At 39.5% G+C, this 24,174-nt stretch overlaps 1 protein-coding gene across 4 annotated transcripts in view; it reads right to left on the bottom strand.

The window, feature by feature from the left end:
- Window positions 1-24,174, bottom strand: part of LOC121293998 (echinoderm microtubule-associated protein-like 4) — a 363,716-nt gene that overhangs the window by 81,940 nt on the left and 257,602 nt on the right. For all 4 annotated transcript variants that reach the window (XR_005946679.1, XM_041217491.1, XM_041217498.1 and 1 more), the window contains exons 9-12: window positions 20,375-20,498; window positions 14,877-15,026; window positions 3,866-3,935; window positions 2,051-2,161 (exon numbers count right to left, since the gene is read on the bottom strand). Coding sequence is in view for 3 of the 4 variants with exons in the window: in XM_041217491.1 (XP_041073425.1) it covers window positions 2,051-2,161; window positions 3,866-3,935; window positions 14,877-15,026; window positions 20,375-20,498 (455 nt within the window). In the remaining variant the exon portion in view is untranslated. The remainder of the gene's footprint in view (window positions 1-2,050; window positions 2,162-3,865; window positions 3,936-14,876; window positions 15,027-20,374; window positions 20,499-24,174) is intronic.

Here is a 24,174-nt window from a genome sequence, read left to right as displayed (position 1 = left end):
ATGGTACTGATAGAATTCCTTCAACTCTTTGGAAACCAGTTTTGCATATAATTTTTCAATTATAGTCCATGGTTTGTAGAATGTTCCCACACAATGATAATTTATTGATCATTCGCAAAATACATGTCAATCAGGGATTAAATCGAATTAGCCAGTATCCTTGCCTGTAAATTAAACTCTGAGGTGACAATTTCTTATTCCAATTTCAAAATTTAGCTTACCCAATGCTATTTAACTTAAACTTGCTGTCAGGATGCTTGAAATCACAAGTGTGTGAATATTCACCATGAATAATTGGATCACTACTGGGAAGAACCACATTGGCCGAAAAGGGAAAACTTAATTAACCTCAGTCAATTCTGGTGCCTCCATCCAAGGTCAAGATCAACTATGTGTCATGATAATGAAAGAAAAACACTGAATTGTGTCCAGAAATATTGGACTTCAAAAATAAGACCTGAGTTTTTAAAAATGCACACAAGCCAATGTCTGGAATGCTACAGGGTGACTCCCTAAGAGGTAATGGAACCCCACCCTGTTGCCAGACAAGGTACTATTGAAACTAATTGCTCCCTCCGGTAGAAACAATGGAACATAATAGGAGATGAGCCATCATCTCATCAAGCAACCCTGTGTGCAATGCCCAGGCATATTTGTGAATTCGCATTCCACTTGGAATATACAAAGAAGGAGTTAAAAGTGAGCTGAAGCGTTGCTCCAGTGTCTGTCTATTGGTGGGTGTTCTGAAAGCAAGTGCTGAAAGTTTGACTCAGAAATAACAGCCACACAGTACTCCTGCGAATTGCCATTTTGCAGGTGTCCCAATGTCTCTCCCACTCTATCGAATTCAACACAACTGGAACCTTAAAATTTACTATTCGTCTACCAGAGTCAATTCTACTGGAATCTCGAATCACAACGCTCAATCACCTACTCCCCACGAGTCAAGCACTGTTCCGTATAACTTTTGAAATATATTTATACTCACTTACTTCAAGCTGAGTTCTTACTTTTAACCTGTATGACTGTATACGCATGTGTTTTATTCTTTATTGCCTTTAGTAGTTAATAAACCTACTCTTATCTTTAGTTCAAGAAAATCTGATCAAATTGGCTCCTTCAAAGCCAGAACAATTGAGTCTGGGTAAAAGGTATCAGTGAAAGCAATCCTTATTAGATTAAAGCTTGTTGCGATGAACAGAGGGCGGTGGGTGGGGGGGGTGGTGGAGGGGGGTTGTGTGTGTGTGTGTGTGTGTGTGGTGCCTGAATTAAGGCAGGGAGCCAGTTCATCCCTCCTCACCCAGGCATAACAATTTGGGGGTGTCCCAGCCAGACGGTAACAAATTGAGGGGTCTCGCCTGGGTCAACAACTTTGGGGAACTTCACTTGGGGGTGGATTGTAAAATATGACAGCACAAAGCCAGGATCAAAAGCCTGCTCTGTACAACTTAGTGCCCAGTAAATCATTATGGGGCTCTTTTGGTGATCTCTGTTATGACTACATGAAACTATTTCAGATAGGACCCGGTATTACACCGACAGGAATTTCTATCTATGGATGTAGTGAGGCCTTTTCCAATCTGCCTCTACAGCATAAACAAGATAACAAAAGTCTGGGCGAACTAAAAGAAAAATTGGATCAGTTTTTGACTTACAGCAACTTTTCCTGTACATCAAGTCTGGATATGCTGAACAAACATTGTAAAGAATGAATCACTGGCAAAATATATGGTTTCAAATTTTCTATGTCACGTAACTTCAGAGTCAAAATAACCTCCAAACACAGGCAAAGGTAGGCACATTCATTACGAAAAATAAATTATTATATTTTCCAAAGTGCCAGTTTCTTTAATGATAAATTAGCCAGCTTTTAGAATTTTTAGCTGAGGTTCCCGGAAGAAACTTTTGAGAGCACTGTTAAGTTTTCTTTTCCATTCAGCAAATATTCAAAACAAAAACAGTTCGGCCCCAGAAGCAATTGGCACTGGTGATACAAATGTGAAAAACACTGCAATAAATTACTGAAGTGCAATATTGCTTTCATACTTACAGCTTTCGAGAAAGCCAATGAACCAACTCCTCGTTCAAAAGTTCCAAGACCAATTATCTGTAGTGTTGCTAGGCTAACTGAATCCCACACTCGCACATGAGGCTGTAGGGGCTGAATTGAAATAATTACAAGGCTTTTGTTTTGACCAAATATATGTTTATTTAATGCAAATGTATTTGCCACAGTCAAGATAAATCATGCTAATAAGGTGCTAAGCAAAATAGCTGCATGAAATATAAATAATACCTTGAAAATGTAAGGTTTTTGAAAAAAAAGTATATTTAAAAATATTATATTGTTCCCATAATAGCTCAGCAAATTTCTCCAGCTAAATCACAGACCAAAATGATCCCAGCTTGATCCCCTGTCTGTGCTGAATTAGCCAATCTTGGGCTGACAGCTTAGGAGCACCAAAATTAACTTCAAAATCTTTTAAAGTTAGGGAGGATTCCAATTCCTGTAGCGACCCTGCCTGGAAGTGCATATAAGGCAAGAATATTATCAAGTTTGGCAGTTGCATGCCCACTGCAATTAAACAGCATATTAACACTCATAATCAAGTTTCACACAATAACCATAGATGTTTGGGAAGGTAAGGTAGCAAACTTGAGAGGAATAGTAGAAGAAGGTGGGGTGGGGGGGGGTGGATTGAGAGCTGAAAAAAATTAGCATGAAAGTGTAGTTTAAGGAAGTGAGACCCACAATCAAAAGAATAGGAAACATTAGAAAATTTATTAAACATAGGGAGTTGCCGTCATTTATCAGTGACATGCACCCACGTAAGACTACATTTGAAAGTCAGGTCTGAGGTCAGTATTGCAGCATAGCCATAAATAACGTCAAAGTAACTTACACACTAGGAATATGAAGCTAAGGGAGATTATAGAGTTAGAGTGTGACATCCCCATGGAAGAATTTGAGAGCAAGGATGAAGAGTTTACATTTTAAATGGTAGGGAAAAGAGAGCTAGTATAGGTTAGCAAGGTCATGCATAATGGACATTTCAGACAGCATATGTTTAGCAAAAGTTAGTGTTTGCACTGAATGGATGACCTGAGGTCAGAAAGAAGGAAATCAGAGCCAAATGGCCGAAGTATGGATAAGGATTTCATTGGTACAGGCGGGTGATGTAAGATCAGAGGTGGGCGACGTTGTGCAGGTAGAGCAGCTGATGGGACGGAATGGGTGGGGACACAGTAGAAATCGATACAGAAAACAGTCAGCATTGCTCTCCTGGTTATGGGAAAGAAAATAAAATAATTAAAAGTAGCCCCCTACCCCCACAACACCCAAAACAGCTGGTTTACACCAATCCTTTCTGCCCCTTACAGGATAATGACAATTCTTGGTTGAATGCAAAAACTTAAAAAATGGGGGAAAAAGTTTTCTTCAGCAATAAGTTCTTCAACGATTTCTTCACAGTACAAAGGAACCTGTGTCATTTATACTGCAATTGTCCAGAATATTCATGGACAAAGCCTTGTGAATGACACTGCCTCATTGAACAGCTCCACCAGCCTCTATCTTTCTGAAATAAATTAATCTCAGTCCAAGAAAACCTTACAGCTGAAGAAAATTTAATTTCAATTTACTGTTGGATTGTACTAGTTTTCCATTCCTGTGTCCACAGTATGCTGAACTAACCATACATGCAAAACTAAAATGTTAGGACTTGATTATCCAACAGAGGATCACATTGATTTGGTAGATAATGGAAGTGATACTTTAAAACTGGGCACATCATCAAAATCCTGGTTGCATTGGAGGTTTGACATTTTGTACAATTTTTTTCTTAAAAAATATACCTGTACTTACTCTTCCATCTTTATCTACACCAGCTATCTGTCCTGTTGCAATTTTGATTTTATCTGGATGAACTGCAAGGCTGCAATAAATTGGTCAAAACAGTATTAAATATCTTAAACAAATTCTGCATACATACATTGTCACATTTTTCATTTGCTAACACATACAATCAAATAATATGCTGAGGTAGTCTTTTCTGGGCGGATGCAACTGCAAATTTTGGCTCCAAGTGAAATATGTGAATTCCAGTGATTAAATTGTCACTCATAAATGTATCAAAGTCAATTAAACAAAATGCCTGAAGCAAAGCACCATTTCAGTTGAAACCAAATCTATTCCGCAGTTTTCTGTCGATCCCTTGGAAAATACTAATTTACTTGTAAGTCAATCTTACAGCATGAAGAGGATCATTGTGATTCAATGGCTAGTGTTTCTAGCTGGAATCTTCTACCATTTCCAAGTTTTTTTTTTACAATCTCACATTCCTTTGGTACACAATTCCAGCAACAGTATTCTTGCTGCCACCAGCTGCCGATTGGAGCTACAAATACAGTGCTCAGCATGGACATTCCAATGGCTACTCAAAATGGTTTGCAATATATGAAAAATAAAAGTCCTCATGGTTTCAGAGACATGTTCATTTAAGATTAGAAAAGATCAACCAATCCATGTTGCATCAGTATGATATGAATATCTTTGAAACAGCGCCTAAGCATCCACTCCTTCACCACATACTAACTAGGGATGCACTGAAGCTGCTTGCCAAGGACACTTTTAAAAAGCTTTAGTATACTAGATCTTTAGCATTTTACCGTTTTGAATACTTTTTAACCTCCTGCTTGATTTATGAAAATATGCATATTGTATGTCAGTAATCCACAGCCTGGACTTTAGCCCATGCGAACAGGTTGTTAAAATGGCGGTTGGAGTTATTCACACCGTATTTCCAACACATTCCTACTGAATGCCAGTTTAACTCAGTGCCAAATGGGGTCAGCAGGGGGAAGACCACTCCAGCCAGGCAGAGGCCTAATTAAGATGAAGAAGATGTGGGTCACCAGTACTGCAATGCAATTTTGGGTCCAAGTATTGAGAGGTTTACAAAGCGCCACATTCCCCTTCACCCCACACCCACCCCAGCATGGCAAGTTTACTTACAAATTTTTGTTGGAATTTCTTTTAGGCAAGGAGGAGCATGAGTAGGCACCAGATACTAACCTGTATTTCAGCTTCCTTAGCGTGGCAGAACAGGCTCAAAGGCTAAATGGCCTATTTACATTTTCCCCACCTGGCTACTCCCTGCCAGTTCCTTGGAGGCCCCTCCACTCAGCGCTAACTATGTGGGGAATGCTTCATGTGGCCTTTTGCAATGTCTGGTTCCCAGCACAATTCCTGCTGTGTAAAATTTTGTTCACTTTTGTTTATTGCTTTAAATCTGTGTTCTCTGGTTACCAACCTACCAACGCTTCTGCCACTGGATACAGTTCCTCCTTATTTACAGTCAAATACGTTCATGATTTTGAAATCTCCATCAAATCTCCTCTTAACTTCCTCTATGCTAAGGAGAACAGCTCCAGCTTTTTCAGTGTCTCTACATAACTGAAATCCCTAGTTCCTGGTTACAATGTAGTAAAATTCTTCTATACTCTTCCTAAGGACATTAGCATCCTTCCTAAAATATGGTACCCGGAGTTTAACACAATGCCCCAGCAGCGGCCTAACTTAATAAAGGCTGAGCGTAACAACCGGGCACACTTTAGGCCTCTATGTAATTATGTTGTGCATTACGTTGTTGATGCTGATTCGCAAACTTTTCCTACTGCAAGATTCATGTGGGACAGTCCCAGCAACTGACTACCATCTGCCTGGTATGGTGGGGGGAGGGGGGGGGGGGGGGGCAGCCTAAAAACCATGTAATTTTCTGCTGCTTCCCGATTGGAACAGGTAAGAAGTTGGCTGGCTGGATTTAAATGAGGCATGTCCATTAAAATTGATCATGTTTCATTTCGCTGTGGTCAGGCTGGGAGTTAATTTGTTAAAGCGATTCCTTACCAGAGTGAGAGGGAAAACAAAAATGGCTGTTGAAGATAATAGGTGCTTTGTGGGAAATTGGTGGCCAGAGGTACAAAGTGAAAAGTTCACAAAGTTGTAAACAATGTGGTGATAGTGTTACAGATGGGGACAGATGGTAAACAAAAACAGAATTACCTGGAAAAACTCAGCAGGTCTGGCAGCATCGGCGGAGAAGAAAAGAGTTGACGTTTCAAGTCCTCATGACCCTTCGAAGTTCTGTCGAAGGGTCATGAGGACTCGAAACGTCAACTCTTTTCTTCTCCGCCGATGCTGCCAGACCTGCTGAGTTTTTCCAGGTAATTCTGTTTTTGTTTTGGATTTCCAGCATCCGCAGTTTTTTTGTTTTTATCTCTGGGACAGATGGTAGGATAGTTCCACTTTTCTTCCACCTTTTGACTGACCGCAGATAGATGTGTTTTAAAGAAGAAATATCTTAACCCCTTGAGTGCTGTGTTTTCAAGAACAGGCAAAAGACAGGTTTTCTGATAAGTTTCTTAAAAAGGACGAATAAATGTTTATTTCCCAACACCCAAATGTATTCGCAACATCACCCACTCAGACACATACACAGACAGGAATAAGTGATTATAAAAGAGTAGCATGCACGTGACTTTTTAAAAAGTCCAAAAATTCTCTGTTATACTTGAGTCCCTTGAGATGGAAGATTAAAACATTGTAGGTCTGATGATTCAATTTTGGTTCACTGAAGAAATGGAGGTTAGGAGTTTCCTACGATGGACTTACTGCTTGTAGCAGCAGGTTTCTGGCATTACTCCAATCGAGGTGCAGTCAAATCCCTGTAGCAAAGGAAATTGGTAGGTTAAGGGCTAGTCCCAATTCTCTGCCTGCTGGTGGATTTTATGCAGGGTCCTTCCTTTGTTGGGATGGATCTGTCCCTCTGAGTCGCCTTGTCTCCCAGACTGACTGTGGCTGCTCTCAAAATGCATGTTAATAAATGTTCCCGATTACAACCTCGTTTTTGTCAGATGACCATATTATGTTTCTCCACACAAACGGTCTCTGACAGCTAGAGCATTGACACATAACAGCGTTTGAGTTTCAGCCATTTGCATTCTTTGTGATAGAATGGGTTTCTCTTCATGCCCATTCTGTGGAATTCCATTCCACAGCCAAGATATTTGCAGGGCCATTGTGAAGTAGCTTCTGCAGGTATTTAGACAATGGAAACCAGTAAATCCACAGGAACAATCTGTTGTATTTTAATGCCTTCTCAATGGAATGTTCCAGAAGGTCATTTGCATTTTAATGCCCTGTCCATACAAGCATGCCAACTTCCAACCTTGTGTGGTTGCATGTATATTGGCAGGCAAGAAAGGAAGTCACCTAATCGCACAACTCCATCTTGTTTCAAAGCAGGTTGTCCATTCCCCATGATAATAATATAAAAGCAAAATACTGCGGATGCTGGAAATCTGAAATAAAACAGAAAATCCTGGAAAAACTCAGCAAGTCTGGCATTGTAGATTAACAGAGATAGTTTAAGTAAGTTATATTGGTATTTGTAGGTATTAGGAATGAATTTTAGCTTTAATGTTTAAATTTGATTTGTATTTCTGTATGCGTGTTAAGAAAGGTCAAATGGAGTTTTAGTTTCACTTTAAAAGGTGCTTGCAATTCTAATGAGAGTTTTATGACTGTAAGCTAAGTTAAGCAAATAATGGTAGAAAAAAAGTGCTGTTGTCTAGCAAGGGAGGTGGGGGGAGGGGTCTGTCCAGAGTGGCAGGTACCCCCACAGGCACACACACAAGAAAAAAAGTAGCAGCTTGATTTTGGAAGCTGTCTGAGTTCGGTTGGTTTGGAAAGGAGCTGCCAGAGATACTGGGGCAAAGGGGACAGATAGCCAGTACCATGCTAAAGAAAAGACCCTAAGATCCAGGAGAGTGGAACAGGAGAAAGTCCTAAACAGGCCTTCTAGTCAAAGGGAAGACAGGAACCTGGAAAAGGTCCTGTTAATGAAGTTAAGAGTGAGGGGCAGAAAGGCTCCAAGCTTCAGATTTAAAGAGGCAAAAGCTGCAGAAAGCAGATTTAAAGTGAGAACAGCTTGGAAGAGGCGAGAAGGTCCGAAGAGACAACTGAAGGGCTATAACTCTTTGCAATGGGCATATGAAGTGTGAGGCTGTCGATGGCTGAGTGGAGAGAGAGTTTGTGGGGAAGACAGCTTGAATGCATGTGGTGACCCAGGGAAGAGGAATATCAGAAGGGGAGTTCGAAACCCTGGAGGTGAACCCTTGTGGATGGCATTTGAGAGGAAGCATCAGTTTGCGAGAAGATTCCAAGGTGAGGTCTTGGAGAGTGGAGATTGAAAACCCTGGCATGAAAGATGGGGTGCAGTGAGGCCGGTTGGCTTATGGTGTGACAAGTGTCTGCGGGGGTGGGGTGGGGGTGTGGGGGAGGGGGGAAGAGTTGCAGAGAGATCCATAGCATCTGGTTGAGGTGGCATCTATCACTTGGTTTCAGAGTGTGGTGTGTCTGACCACAGGGTTCCTATAAGTACATGTACTGTGTACTTACTGTGGATATCAGAGTTTAAAATAGCTTTTGTAACTTGTGTTATCCTTACAAATCTGTATATATTTATAAAGGTATAGTTGTGGGTGAAGGAGTATTGTGGTATAGTTCATCTTTTCTTGTTTAATAAATGTTTTATTCTCCTGTTAAAAATTCATCAGTTGACTCCTATGACTCTGTTCAATAGCTACTCTCCACGTATCTAAACAAACAGAATAAAAGTTAGGATCTATCAAGCTGGATTCCACTCTGGGATCAGGCTTGTCCAGGGGTAACATCAGCTGGGATCATAATTAAGTGGGGGCTCGTCGGGATTTAAAACGTGGACAGCAGGTGATTGGACACAGAATAATAATTGGTTTGGGATTATCATTATAAAATGGGATTGGAAATCCTTGAACATTGGTGGGATCTGTGAATCCTTATAAAATGAGTACATGGAAGAAAAGAGATACCATACATAGGAATTGGATGTGCTGTAAGGTATAATATACAGATTGGAATTCAAAATGGGGTTGGGAGTTGCTAAGACTTTTCTACAGATTGAAAATGTAACCGTGACTGGTTTAAAGAAATTAACCAAGAGTAAGCTGATGAAATTGGCAGATAAGCTGGAGTTAGAATTACCCGAAGGGTGGGGGAAAGTAGGTATAGTTGAGATAATCGCACAGCATTTCAACCTGCAAGGGATATTAGAGATACCACGTTCTACAGGGAGTGAGGCACAGCTGGAGGTAGTAAGACTTCAGTGACAAATGAAGAAACTTGAATTGGAGGAAAAGAAAAAGGGCAGAAAAAGAAAAAGACAGAATTGGAATTGAAAAGGCTAGAGGCAAAGGAGAAAGAGAAAAAGGGCAGAAAAGAAAAAAAAAAAAGAGTATTTCAAAGAGAAATGGAAATGCGAAAACTCAACTTTCAGAGGGAGAAGTTAACAATGGAGGAAAGAGAGAAGGAACGAGAAAAGGAATGCCGGCTTAAAAAGCTGGACTTTAAAAAAAGAGATCTCAGATGCTGAGGAAAGGTCTTATCCTGCAAATACCTTCAACCTAAAATCTAGCGGTGAGATGTTTAATGTTATGCAAGTTCTCCCAAAGTTTGGGGAAAGGGATGTAGAGGCATTCTTTATTTCGTTTGAAAAGGTAGCTTAAGTAAATTAACTGGCCAAAAGAAATCTGGACATTACCATTACAGGATAGGTTGGTAGGTAGAGCTCATGAGTTTCATGCATTGCTATGAGAAGAGGTATTGGTGGATTATGATGCAGTAAAAAAGGCTATTCTGATAGCATATGTGTTAGTCCCTGAGGCATACAGGCATAAATTTTGGAATATAAGGAAACAGCCTGGGCAGACCTGTATTGAATTTGAAAGGGTAAAGCAAAGTAATTTTGACCATTGGATAAGGGTATTAAAGGCAGAGGCACCATACAAAGCTTTTGGGGAAATACTACTCTTGGAAGAATTTAAAGATTCACTTCTTGTAGTTAGAACCCATGTTGAAGACCAGAAAGTTAAAACGGCTAGGCAGGCAGCAGAGATGGCTGATGATTATGAACTGGTCCATAAATCTAAACCCTTTTCCCATTATCCCTATAAACCCGAGAAGGACAGAAGATGGGAAGGTGCAAGTAAAGCAAGTAGCCAGGGAAGAGAAGGGACAGTTGGGAATTCTCAGGAAACATCTCCTCAGACCAGAAAAGAAGGTACTGAGGGGAGAAGTGACTTTCGAAAGCCTAAGTATTTTCATTGTAACAAGGTGGGACATGTTAGGGCAGATTGCTAGAGATTAAATGATTGCCCTATTGCAGTAGTAGGAATGTTTAAGGAATCCTCAGGGAAGGTTGCATCAGAAAAGGAAATGGTTGTTGAAACTGTAGTAGTAGTACAGGTGAAATGTGTTGCCTCAGAACATATAGAAAAGGTAGGCCAGTGAATCTTCTTTGATTACTAGTGAAGGAAGTCAGGCTAACAGAGGATCTGGATGTTTTGTGTTGAAGGGAGAAGTGTTCCCTTGCTCCTCCAACAAAATAAGTAAACAGATTAAAATTTTGCGAGATACGGGGCAGATCAATCATTGATAGTGGTTGATGATAATGTGTGTTTTAGGTAGCTTCAAGAAAGAAAAAGTATTGATAAGGGGTATTCATGGAATTTATGAACCTATTTCTTCGTGCAAAGCTAACTTACAAAGTCACTTTGTAAATGGAATTGTTACAGTGGGAATTATTCCTAAATCACCTATCGAAGGGGTGGATTTTACTCTGGGTAATGATTTGACTAGTGGAGACTGCAATGTGGCAATGACTGTATTGCAGCAGGCGGTTGATTATGCTGATCTTAACCAACTTCAGAAAACTACTGTGGCCAAAAATGAGGTGCTTATTGCTGATAACAAGCAATTGAAGGAAAGCCTAATTTAGGTAGAAAACCAACTTTCCCGTATGGAGGAGGAGTTTGCTAATGAAAGAAGAAAATTTGTGGGAACAATTGAGAACCAGTCACAGAAAGTAGAACACTTGACTGACGGCGCGAAATGTCTAAATAATAAACTTTTGGAAGCAAATTTAACAAAGGTCAATCTTCAGTTAAAGCTTAATGAACTTCAAGCATCAGTGATTGCTATTAAATATCAGGGAAAATGCCTTGATCAGGAAAAGGAATTGTTGGCGAATCAGAATAATTGGTTGAATGCAGAATTAAAAACCAAGACGGACGAACTGTTGGAACTTCACCATGAAAAGAGTAATGAGGTTCTTGAACTTCAAAGCAATCCGGAGAGGATGAAGGGGAAAGTGTGTGATACGGAGTGTCAAAGTTATTCCTGTGAACAAAAACTCTTTGCTGAATTGTGGTCCAGTTGAGCAAAGAGCTGATCAAAGTAAAAGTACTGATATATCGACCTCAGTAATGGACAATATGAAAGCAACTAAGGTGCCTGCAGATTTGGAAATCAAGAATTGTCAACAAAAAGGACTGAAAGTGCAAAATGACTTTTCCAAGTCAATGATCAAAGAGAGAGATTTACAAGTGATTGCCAGTACTAATATACAAAATACAGCAGTTGGAATCTAGGCAAGTGGACAATTTGCAAAAGATCATCCAAAACCTGTAAAGGAGTAGAATGATATAGTTCGTGGATTATGCAAAAGAATTGAAGGATTGGAATGAACTATGAAACTCCACTGGGAGAATATAATTGACATTGCTCAAAAAGGAGTGGAAAAGACCTGGAAAAAATGGGATCTGGAGAAACAACAATATCACAAAAAGTTCAAAAATCAAAACAAGCAGCAGTATGAAACCTTTTCGTATGAACATAAGAAGCACCTCAACAATGTCCTTGAAACAGCAAAAAGGTACTTTGACCAGAGAAGGAATGAGATGTTAATGCACAAAAATGCCATTTTGACTTCGTCAAATTGAAATGAGAATTTACCATATTTGAGTTCAGAAAATGAACTTGAGGCTGCAATTATGCCTACAGTGAATGAAAAGGAAGACTGGGCTGTAGACTTAAATGAAACATTCGATACTGAGTTAAAGACTGGGAATAAGAGGAAAAAGAGACATAAGGGTTGACTCATGATAATGCTACGATGTATAGGTACAGCTAATCGTTATATTTATTGACTTTGTTTTGCTTAAATCTTTGTATTGCACAATATGATGTGTAATTGTGAAGCAAAAGGGAAAACCTCCTTGTATAGTATGTAATAAGCCATTGTTAGAGGTTTATGATGTTAAGTTTATGTTGTGGAGCTTTCTTTCCTCCAAAGGGAAGGTGTGAAGAAATAGAGATCGTTTATGTAAGTTACATTGGTATTTGTGGGTATCAGGAATGAGTTTTAGCTTTAGTGTTTAAATTTGATTTATATTTCTGTCTCATTGTGTTAAGAAGGTCAAGTTGAGTTTAAAAGGTGATTGCATTTCTAATGAGAGCTTTATGACTGTAAACTAAGTTAAGCAAACGAGGGTAAAAAAAAGTGCTGTTACCTGGCAACAGGGGTGCAGAGCAGCAGGTCCCCCCCACAGGCGCACGTAGAAGAAAAACAACAGTTTGACTTTGGAAACTGAGCTCGGTTGGTTTTGAAAGTAGTCTCCAGAGAAAGACTGGAGCAAAGGGGACAGATAGCCAGTCCCAAGCTAAACAAAAGACCCCAAGATTCAGGAGAATGGAACCGGGGAAAGTCCCAAACAGACGTTATAGTCAAAGGAAGAACGCAACCTGGAAAAGGTCCTATGACTGAAGTTAAGAGTGAGGGGCAAAGAGAAAGGCTCCAAGTTTCAGATTTAAAGAGACAAAAGCTGCAGAAAGCAGATTTAAAGCGAGAACAGCTTGAAAGAGGCAAGCAGATCCAAAGAGACAACTGAAGGTCTGTAACTCTTTGCTATGGGCAAGTGAAGCAGTGGTACTGTTAACAGCTGAGTTGGTGAGAGATGTGTGGGTGGAAGACATGAATGCATGTGATGACCCAGGGAAGAGGGACATCAGAAGGAGAGTTTGAAACCCTGGAGATGAATCCTTGTGGAAGGCATCTGAGAGAGAGTCGGTTTGGAAGAAGATTCCAAGGTGGGGTCTTGGAGAGTGGAGATTGGAAACCCTCATGTGGGAGAAGGAGTGCAGTGAGACCGGTTGGCTCACAGTCTGGGAGGGGGAGTTGCAGAGAGGTCCATAGCATCTGGTTGAGGGAGCATCTGTCACTTGGTTTCAGAGAGTTGTATGTTGGATCACAGGATGCCTATTGGTACATGGATTGTGTACTTACTGTGGACATTAGAGTATAAGGGAGCTTTTGTAACGTGTGTTATCCTTACAAATCTGTATACACCTGTAAAGGTATAGTTGTGGGCGAAGGAACATTGTAATATAGTTCATCTTTTCTTATTTAACAAATGTTTTATTCTTTTGTTAAAAGTTCATCAGCTGACTCCTGTGACTCTGCTCAGTAGCTACTCTCTACGTAACTAAACAGACAGAATAAAGTCAGGATCTATCAAGTTGGGTTCCACTCTGGGACCAAGTTTGCCCAGGGGTAACCCCAGCTGGGATCTTAACGCCATCTGTGAGAGAGAAACAGAGTTAACGTTTTGAGTCCACATGACTCTTCTTCAGAGCCTCTTCTGCAATATTATATTATTTCTTGTTGACCATTCACCACTTTCTTTTTAAAAGTGTCCATTTTTTCATGAATCCATGAGTATAACTGCATCGGTGTGACAATAGTAATTTCTAATGGGAAAAACTGTGACAAAAATGCGGCTATGTAACTCTGGTAGTGTAGATAGAAAATACACATATGCACAAGATTTTTAAAATATATATACTAATACAGATACACTACATTAAAAAAAATCAGAACGTGTAACTCTTCTGAAAGCTACAATACATGTGGGAGCTAATCAGTTGAAAGATGTGTCCACCTGTAGAAGCAGAAAACCCAGCTGCATAATAATTTTTTTTTTCCTACTATTCAATACTGCATGGGGGGTTTTACATCTTTTCAATGACATTTTCAAATAGCTGGATAACAAATACAAACCAAAAGAATCAAGATTGGTTCAGATTTTGTGGTCAGCAGTGAACAAATGGCGCTTGCTGGTCATTATGGTTACAATTGCCCATAGAATTGCTGCTGACATTCACAGTACAATTTGCAGTTATCAGACAGTCAAAATAACAATGCTGTTGATGGGAGATTTAGCATGCATGAATAGCGTAAGCAACAGTGTGTTTCTTCAACTAATTAGATTGAAGAACCCTCATGGAAACTTACAGAGGAAATACCTGGAAATGTAATTTAGAACGTTTAATTCAATTTAAAATCATACTCAGAATGCAAAATAAAGAGGGGGGAAGATGGTATTGAGAGAGATAAAAGAAACAATGAGAAAGTGAAAAAAAAACTTTAATTTAAAATATCTCCAGCAATAACTAACATCTGAAGGAATGAGACTCCAAACTAATAAAAGTAAATTTTCAGCACCAGTGAGATCATTTGGCAATAATTAAGACTTGTCTCACTGTTAAAAATTCACTCATACTTAAATGGACAAGCCCTAACTTTTTCTGCCCTATTTAATGGGTAACTAGTGGGTAAAGTAACACAACTTCATGCTCTTCATGTGTTTGAATACTGTGTTACACAGCAAGGTATGGATGTAATGAAATATGTGGAAGAACGGAGCAAATCTGACAGCAACTTCCTGATTTCTGTGTTAAACTGTGCATGTGCTGACACCAGAGTAACTCTCCTAATATTGTTGAATAGGCGAGTGCGGATAGCCATGCCATTATTCTTATTGCAAAATCTGTGCCATTTTCTCTCCTCATGCCTTAATAGATATGATACTCTCACACAAAGTTTACTTTCGTAAACACACCAACTTCTGGTAGCAATTGTAATGGAAAATAAGCTTACCTTTTAACACAATCAGTGTGCCCTAGATAGTGCCTTTGAGTCCTTTCCTCAACGTTGTACAGCACCACAACAGATGCTATAAAATAGATAATTTCTCCAGTTGGGAGGAGGTAGATATTGGAACGACAGTCCCTTCCTCGATACCCATATCTATTTTCGGTTAGTCAAGGCCATATTCAACAAAAAAAAATATATTGCTTGTTGAATTTTGTGCGTAATGGCTCAACAAGTTTATCCAGTGAGCAGATGAGTTGTATAGATCTGGAAGATACCAGTCTGATACAAAATTACAGTGGCATAAGCAGTACAAATGGCTTTAGTAGCTGCAGGTTATGGAGAGAAAAATCAGTAATGATTCCTCCTGCTGAACACGTCCAGCAAATCTTGCTGAAACAAAGTGAGCTTGTGAGTATATTTCAGTTGAGGAAAAATTAGGTTTTAACTGAAATGCTCCCTGAATTTGAATAGCTGAAAGCACTCATTGTGAAGACTCACACTGGAATTATGTTCATTTGGGAAGGTATTAGAGGGTGCATCGTTATTTCTACAAGGAATCAATACCTGTAAGATGTAAAAGAAAACTATTTGCAAGAATAAAGTAACAGGAATGAGAAAAGAAGAAATATATTTCATTGCATCAATAGAAAAATAATAATTTTCCACATGCCAAGCATTAGCATTTTAAACTCACATGTTAGTTTGTTTCATACGAAAATTAGTTTTTAAATCACTGGATTCGAAGTTTCCAACATCAACCATTAAATCACTTGGATGTTGGAACTAGTGGCTGAAAGAATCAATTAAACTGATTGGAGGGCAAAACTGGAGCCTGTGAGAATCAATGAGTTGTTACCTTCTCCCACTCTTTGCTGCACATAAACCTTTGCCAAGAAATTAAGTTTGGCTGATAATTGCCTACACATATATTTGTCTAATATAAAAGCAAAATACTGCAGATGCTGGAAATCTGAAACAAAAACAGAAAATGCGGGTAAAACTCAGCAGGTCTAACAGCATTTGTGGAGAGAAAAACAGAGTTAACGTTTCGAGTCCGTATGACTCTTCTTCAGTGTACATTTTCTTAAATTTTCGTTTATACACTTCTTCAGAGTACAGTATATTTATTGTTTGCTCCAAAAAGGTTATACAAAGCATAGCAACTGTGTTACAAATATGAAGTTTGTAAGATTGTTATGTTTTTGCCTGTCTCTTTAATTTAGGGGAAAATGGAACAGTGAAGTGTGTGATGTGACCTTTTCCAAATCCTGGTCAACAAACCTGGGTGAATTGATTGCTATGGGGACAGTGAAGCCCACATTGATTTACTACCTGAGAAAGGTGCAAGGTGTTCACAGCTGTAGACAATGGCTAGGACATCTGGGTAGATTGTTAGCCTCCAAGTCTCACAGGAAGGTGTTAGGCATGTCAGGGTTTGTAAACAGTCTCTCTAATTTCAAGAGAGAATACTAGGGCCTGGAAACAAGGCCCTTTTGATTCATATTGCCATGGAAATGGACTTTGAGAGGACAGTCCATAGCAAGCCATTGTAGTAGTATCGGGTTACAGTATTTTTCTTAAGAGATCCCTGAACCTCACGGAAGGGTCAGTCTACACGAATCTGAGAGAGTGTGAGCAAAAGAGGTACAGACAATCAGTTTCTATTGTCCACCCTGTAGAAGACGGGTGGGAGCTTGCACTAAGATTGAAGAGACAAAGTGCGTGAGGTTTTAAACAGGGCTGGAAGATTCACCCAGCTTTGGCTAGAGGAAGGAATCTCTAAGGTAATGCTCACTGTGAAAGTCAGTTCAGGGATTAAAAGTTATTCAGTGAGAAAAGGAAAAAGGAAGCAAGCCAAGGGAGCTAAGAAAATTTTTGGACTGCTTCCTCAAGAATGAAGTGTCCACTTAAGAGACAGACAAAGTATAAGTGTGAAGGGGGATTTTTGGTCATTTAAAAGGGGGATTTTTTCTGCAGTTGCCTACTGAATAGTGTTTAGACAATGGTGCTTTTAGTTTATGATAGTAAAAGTCTTAAAACTTGAAATCTTAGTGTGTGATCCTTCCAGGTCAGTAACTGAAAATTGAAATATCCTTTCAAAAGTTATTGTTCTCCAGGGGGATTGCAACACCTGCTAAAATGCAGTTTTTAAACACCTTATTTTCTCAAAAGCATTTTCTTTGGGCATGTAGCATAGTTACTTTATGTGAAGGGTACTTTTCTACTAGCTCAGTTGCAGTCATTTTTTTGAGTTAAGGAAGATGTTTCCCGAATAATTATTAAACATCCTTATGACTATTTAGGATTACCAAATCCCTTTATTGTCTTCCCTCATCAACTCCAGCTTAATATCCCCTTCTTCATTCTCTATTCCTCTAAGTCTAGCCTTGTGACCGTTATCCATCCTTTGCATCCTTTGTCCCAACATTGATAGCAGAGTCTTCAGCTACCTCTGCACTTCTCCCTAGAATCCTGATCCTAAGTCTCTTCACATGTCCCATTTGCCTCTCACTTTATAAACCTTTCCAAAGCCCATCTTTTTGACACAGTCTTTGGTCACTACTTGTAATCTCTCCTGCCTTCAGTTAGTATCTGTTTCCCTTACTTTTATTTGTGAAGGGCCAAAGGATTTCAAAAACATATATAAGACACTACATATATTATTTTATTTATTCTTTCACAGGATGTGGGCATTGGTGGCTAGGCCAGCATTTATTGCTCGAAATTTCAATTGTTGCTGTTGGTGAGTCATTCACAAACTGTGAAAAATATTAATCAATAAACTTGACAATTCCATAACTACCAGGGAAAGCAAAGGCATTGGCACTGCAGCATATAATTTTACTTATTTATCATGCCAACGGCACAAATCAGAAAATGTCGTGGGTACCTGTTGGATGGAATATTTATCCAATCAGCAGATCCCATATCATATGACCCCACAGCTGAACATCAATCCACTGTGTGCAAGACTGCCACCGACTCTTCTCCTGCATGGGAGATCTTCCCCCATGGCCTCCAACCTCATACTCCCTTAAACCCAAGGAACCCATTTTTACCTCCTTGCCAAGTTCCACAAACAGGAATGGCCTGGTAGACCCATCGTTTCAGCCTATTCTTACCCCACAGACTAATTTCTTCCTATCTCAACTCTAGTTCTTCTCCCATTGTCCAGTTTCTTCCTGCCTACATCCACAACTTTTTCAACGTCCTCCACCACTTGAGTTTCTGGTTACTTGGCCTTTTCACCATGGGTGTACAATCTCCCTACATATCCATTCCCCACCATGATGGTTTGAGGGTTCTCCATTTCTTCCTGAACAGGGACCCAACCAGTCCCCATCCACCACCACCTGGCTTTGTCTGGCTGAACTGGTTCTCACATTGAACAGCTACTTTGGCTCCATTCACTTACTCAAAATAAAGGGTGTTGCAATAGGAGCCCATATGCCTGCCTTTTTGTGGGACATGTGAAAGGTTCTTTATTTCAATCCTATTCAGGTCCCTCGCTTACCTCTTTTTATGGTCCATTAGTGACTATGTTGGTGCAGTTTACTGCTCTTGCCCTGAACTGGAAAGTTTCACAAAAGTTGCCTCCACTTTCCACCCTTCCCTCACTTTCACATGGTGCACCTCTGACTCTTCCCTTTCTCGGTTCCTCTGTCGCGGGGACAGGTCTTTGATCAATATCCACCATAAGGCCACTGACTTCCAAAGCTGCCTCGACCACACTCCCTCACTCGCCACTACCTGCAGGGGCAACATACCATTCTCCCAGCTTCTCCACTGCATCTGTCCTTTTTCCTCAACTGAGGAGCCCCCTCATTTGCTTGACAGGGCCTTCAACCGTGGCCATTTCATTTCCCATAATACCGCCCTTATTCCTTCCTCCTACCAAACCACAATAGAGATACTCTTAGTCCTCAGCTTCCACCCTACCAGTCTCCACATTCCATGCATTATCCTTCGCCATTTCCAGCATGATGCCACCACCAAATACACCTTCCCTTACCCTCCCCCTTCACCATTCCAAAGGGACCATTCTCTCCACAACATCCTGGCCACTCCTCAGGCAGTCACGCCACGACACTTCCTCTTCACACAGCATCGTCCCATGCAAGCACAGGAGATACAATGCTTGCCCTTTTACCTCCTCTCTTCTCATCATCCAAAGCACTAAAGGCTGCTTGCAAGGTGAAACAAAGGTCTAATCACGCTTCCTTCAATTTAGTATACTCTATTCACTGCTCACGATGCAGTCTTCTCTACAATGGGGAGACTAAATAGGGATTGGTGACTACTTTGTGGAACACCTCCGTTCATACATGACCCAGAGCTTCCATTCATCAGTTATTTTAATTCTCCACTCCACTCCCACTCTGAACTCTGTCTTCGGCCTCCTACATTGCTCCGCTGAAGCTCAACATAAGCTCGAGGAACGGCACGTCATCTTTCAATTATGTGCTTTACATTCTTCTGGAATCAGCATCGAGTTCAACAATTTCAGATCATAACTTCTGTCCCCATCTTGTTTTGTACTTTTTGGTTTTGTTTTTGGATGGCAGTTGCTGGGGAAGATTTTGCTTTCCCATTTACACCAGCTCTAGACACATCTTTTGTTTCTTTACTTGTCCTGTTATCATTCCTCTTGCCTTGCACCTTTGTCATATAATCTTATACAACTTCCAGCCTATCACAGGTCTTCTCTTTCGTTCTATCCTTCCCTCCCTGCTTCCCTACCTGTATACTTGCTTTAGACCTGTCCGGTTTTAAACTTTCTACAGTTCTATTGAAATACTATTGACCTGAAATGTTTAACTCTATTTCACTCTCCACAGATGCTGCCAGACCAGAATATTTTCAGCATTTTCTATTTTTATGTCCACTATCCAGCATCCACAGCATTCTACCTTTCTATTAGTAAGTTCATTTTCATGTTATACAGTTGACTATGCTCTTTATCAGCACAATGGGCCAAATAACCTTCATCTGTGCTGCATTATCCTGTGGTCCTCAATACAGATGTATAAGTTGATCCAGATACACTTCAAGCTTTCAGCTGGAAACCTGGAATATAAACCTATGTACAAAGATGTCTCATCAGCTAACTCAATTGCCTGGAGTGCAGAATTTGACTTTAATACATTCTGACTGTTCCATGTGCTGTAATGGCCATGTACAACTGAGCAAGTAGAGTCTGGGAGCTTGACAGAGAGCAAATGCTAGAAAATGGGAGAAAGGCAGCCAGTCAATAGTGGAGAGTCCATCGTAAACAGAAGAACAGGATAGGGTTCTGAACAGGCAACTTCACTCCCTTCAGTAAGCTAAGGTACCACTACAATGGCGTATGACTATGAGACACCCTCTTCCACCTCAACTTAGGTACCGAAATTTCTAGTCTGGCATATAAGTATGCACAATGAAAATCCATCAGGTCCCCATTTTGTATCTTCTGTATTCATGTAATTTTAAAATGATTTCCAACCAAAGGACAAGGATACACCCACTCCAGCTTCAGCTTCTCAGAAGGCAGTTCTGACTTCATTTCATCATAATTTGTTACATCAGAAGGAATGTACATTGTGATCGGACGTCCACGCATGAACATCTTGATCATATCTCCCTCTGTTCAAAATAAAAAAAAACTTGTTAGCTTTAAAACTATTTAATTGTTTTGCAATTGGGCAAGATTGTTTTCATGCTACAAGCAATGCAGAGAATGTGGCTATCCTTGTACGGTAAAAATTAGTTAAGCATTTGAATTTGTTGCAATAAAATTGTTTAATCTTGGGTCATGACATCTTAAACTTTTTAAATTGTTACACTATAGGCCATTTTGTCAATATCAAAATCTCAACAAGTGTTTCCTCTAAAGCAACTTACTTTGAGCTATTAACATATAATTCAGACGTATCAATTTATACCAGCGAATAACCTTTTATTGATTTCTGACAACGCCACAGATGGTTTTTTGGTTTCCTACCTAATTTCTTCTTTTGAAAATTAAAGCTGCAATCCCTAAGGTTATTTCAGGCGTAGTATCCCTACTTTTAAGCTTCAAAACTAGGTATAAAAATGGATAACAATGCCATTAAATAATGTCATATGGATAGGCTAAGCATATATATGCTCACATTAATCTCAGAAATTTGAGCTATTGATTTAAAATAGGCCAGTTGAGTAAAATATCAGGTTTGCACTGCAGACTAGTTAAAGGCAGGGATAAGTCAAGAGAATAAGAGAAGTCCAGAGCGTAGGGCGCAGATGGCTGAAGGAAGTGAGTGACGTACAAACGACCACAGTTGGAGAGATACAGAGTTCTCAAAGGGCTGTTGTGTTGGAAAATGTTACAGAAATAGGGAGGGGTGAATACATGGTGGGATCTGAACATGAGGATGAGAATTCACAAAAAAATATAAAATCGACGTGTTGGTGCACAAGCCAATGTATTTCAATGAGCACAGGGGCAAAGGGGGCGAGTAGGACTTGATGCAGGTTTGCATACAGAGGTGGATAATTATGCTGAGGCCGAAGTGGACAGTCTTTATGCTCAAGAGGAAGTTTATCACAATGGCAAACAGGATGCCAAGGTTGTGAACATTATTGTTCAGCCTGAGCCAGTGATTAGGGAATAGAGTTTGTGGTGGGTTCCAAAGACAATGGCTTTGACCTTCCATCTTCTGAATGCTTAAGTGGAAAAAATTTCAGCTTAACCAGAACAGAATGCCATATAAGCTGTCAGAGAACACAGCAGCAGCGAAGGATTTGAGAAAGGCAGGTGAAATAGTGCCACGTGCCATCAGTAAAAATGTGAAACCTGAAACTGTGCATTCAGCGAGGAACAGTATGTAATTTTTAAAAAATCCTTTCATTATGTCACTGGCAAGGCCTGCATTTGTTGCCCATCCCTAAATGCCATTGAACTCAGTGGCTTGCTAGGCCATTTCAGAGGGCAGTTAAAAGTCAACCACATAGCTATCAGGCCAGATCAGGTAAGGATGGCAGGTTTCCTTCCCTAAAAGGCATTTGTGAATTAGATGGGTTTTTTTTTACAACAATCGATGATGGTTATCATGGTCATCATTACTGAGGCTAGCTTTACATTTCAGATTTATTAACTGAATTTAAATTCCACCAGCTGCCATGGTGGGATTTGAACCCATGTCCCCAGAGTATTAGCCTGGGCCTTTGGATTACTAGTCCAGTGACATTACCACTACCGCGTCTCCTCAAGTAGTTAGGAAATTAAGGTGGGGGGTGGTAGGGCGTGGGTCGGTAGCAGCAGCTAGGATACACCCTTCTGACACTCCAGAGGTAACTGCATAAGGAGAGAAAGCATTACAAGAGATTTGCTAGCTATGATTGGGTAAGCATGAATGGAACTACGAATATTTTTTAAAAAATCAAAAAAGAGCTATTAAGCACATTTATTTGCACTTTAATTTAGGTTTAGACAGAGCCTGTTCTGTGCACAGCACTGCCACCAAACCAATATTAATCACCCTAACTGAAATCACAGAAATCAATCCCCAGAATTTAGAATAGAAAATAAATCTCCAAGAATGCAAAGAGAGCATATCTGTTTTGAGCTAAAAAGAGCTTTCAAACTTTGTTCTACATTTATCAATTTAATTTGGATTATGTAAGCCTACTCCTTACTTTGTCATGACCCAAGGTGGTCTCCATTTCACACCCCTGCATGTAATCAGCCAAGCCATTTGGTTATTAATGCCAACATTAAAATAGGCAAGCAACATGCAATTAGGAAGTGAAATGAGAGAAACTCTGTCAGAAATACAAAAAAAGCCTCTATGCAGCCCATCTTTTTCTTCCAATTCATTCATCAGGAAAATATTCATTTAATAGATTTAGCACACTAGTAAATAGCAGCCTCTAAGCATACATTGACCAAAGAGAGAATTAGAGTGGAAAGAGGTATGGTTGAGAGAAAATAAATGGGAGGTTGATGTATCATTTCAAATTTCACAGGAAAAGTTTTAAAAATGACAATATTAATTTAATTTGATACACGCAAATTAAGAGGTTTTCTTTACTGAGTAGTGAACTATCGAATTTGAACAGTAATGAAATTTATATGGTTGATTTTTTTAAAATTCTGCCATTTAACTGAAGAAAAAGTGCTGAATGATTTGGGTCAATGAAAATTCATTTCAAAAACAGCTCAGCTTTTAATGTGTTCTGGATGATTAACTGGTTTGGGATTTTTGACTATATATAAAAAATGTTTTATACTTAAGTGCAATTTCAGTACTGTAAGAAAGGTGTTTCCTTTATAGTTCAGTGGATGAGAAGTCCCAAGTATCCAAAGGGTGTTCATGTGTATTCCACAAGTCATTTTATAGCATTTTATCATATTATTTAGATGTAATGTTGTTAAAACTAATTTGATTTTACTTTAACAGTATTCTCTTCAAGTTCATCAAATGACAATTTAGACTGACTTACAGAAATTATGTAAAGATACAGGGCAGCAAATTTGGTGCCACTGATTTCAAACATAGTCAATTGTAAATGTGCTAGTTAACTTGTATGAAACCAGTAGATATCAAATTAATTCCATTGCAGGTAAAGTTTGGAATCTTAGGACGATTAGAAATAAGAAGCATCCAGAATAACTAAAAAGCCACCATCACTACTGATATCAAGTTCAGCACATTACTAATTATTTAAAATATCATGATTTGTTATTGCATGTCTTTTTACCATGTATCAAAATAAATCTTTAAATGCTGAAGATATTCAGGCTTACCTATATGTGCTTCAAATTTAAAATTCTACGGATTCATCATTAGAAAATTTTTTTTAAAAGAGGTATTATACAAAACAAACTATTAATCAGGCTGAAAATTCAGTGACTATGAGCAATCAAGATTGAAAGTCAACTGGCAGGGAGCTACCTAATGTTAGCAGCAGGCTACAGTATTATTGTTGGTCCAAAAGTTCCTGTAATAAATGTTCCAGTCATTTTTCGATCGCCCTTAAGAGGTTCCTTTCAAGTCCACTAGTTAGCCGCTCACGACCCAGTATAAAGGTTCAACACTTATTGCTATTTGTACTTGAAAACTGCAAACCCGATCCAACAACTGACGATAGGATCCATATTTGCATATGCAAGCAGCTTCTCCTTATTTCAAGTGAGAGTATTCAATACACACTTACAGGCCAGCCTGAGTCTACGGGCCTACGAGTCAAAGAGGCAGCTGCTGTTCCCTAGTCATTTTCAAACCCCATTTCATAAATGGGGTGAGTGACAGTTGAAAATTCTTCCTCCTATATTATA

This window comes from Carcharodon carcharias, chromosome 2 (assembly GCF_017639515.1).
Source record: "Carcharodon carcharias isolate sCarCar2 chromosome 2, sCarCar2.pri, whole genome shotgun sequence".
In the NCBI taxonomy this organism is placed as follows: Eukaryota; Metazoa; Chordata; class Chondrichthyes; order Lamniformes; family Lamnidae; genus Carcharodon; species Carcharodon carcharias.
This window is presented reverse-complemented; position numbering and strand designations above follow the sequence as displayed.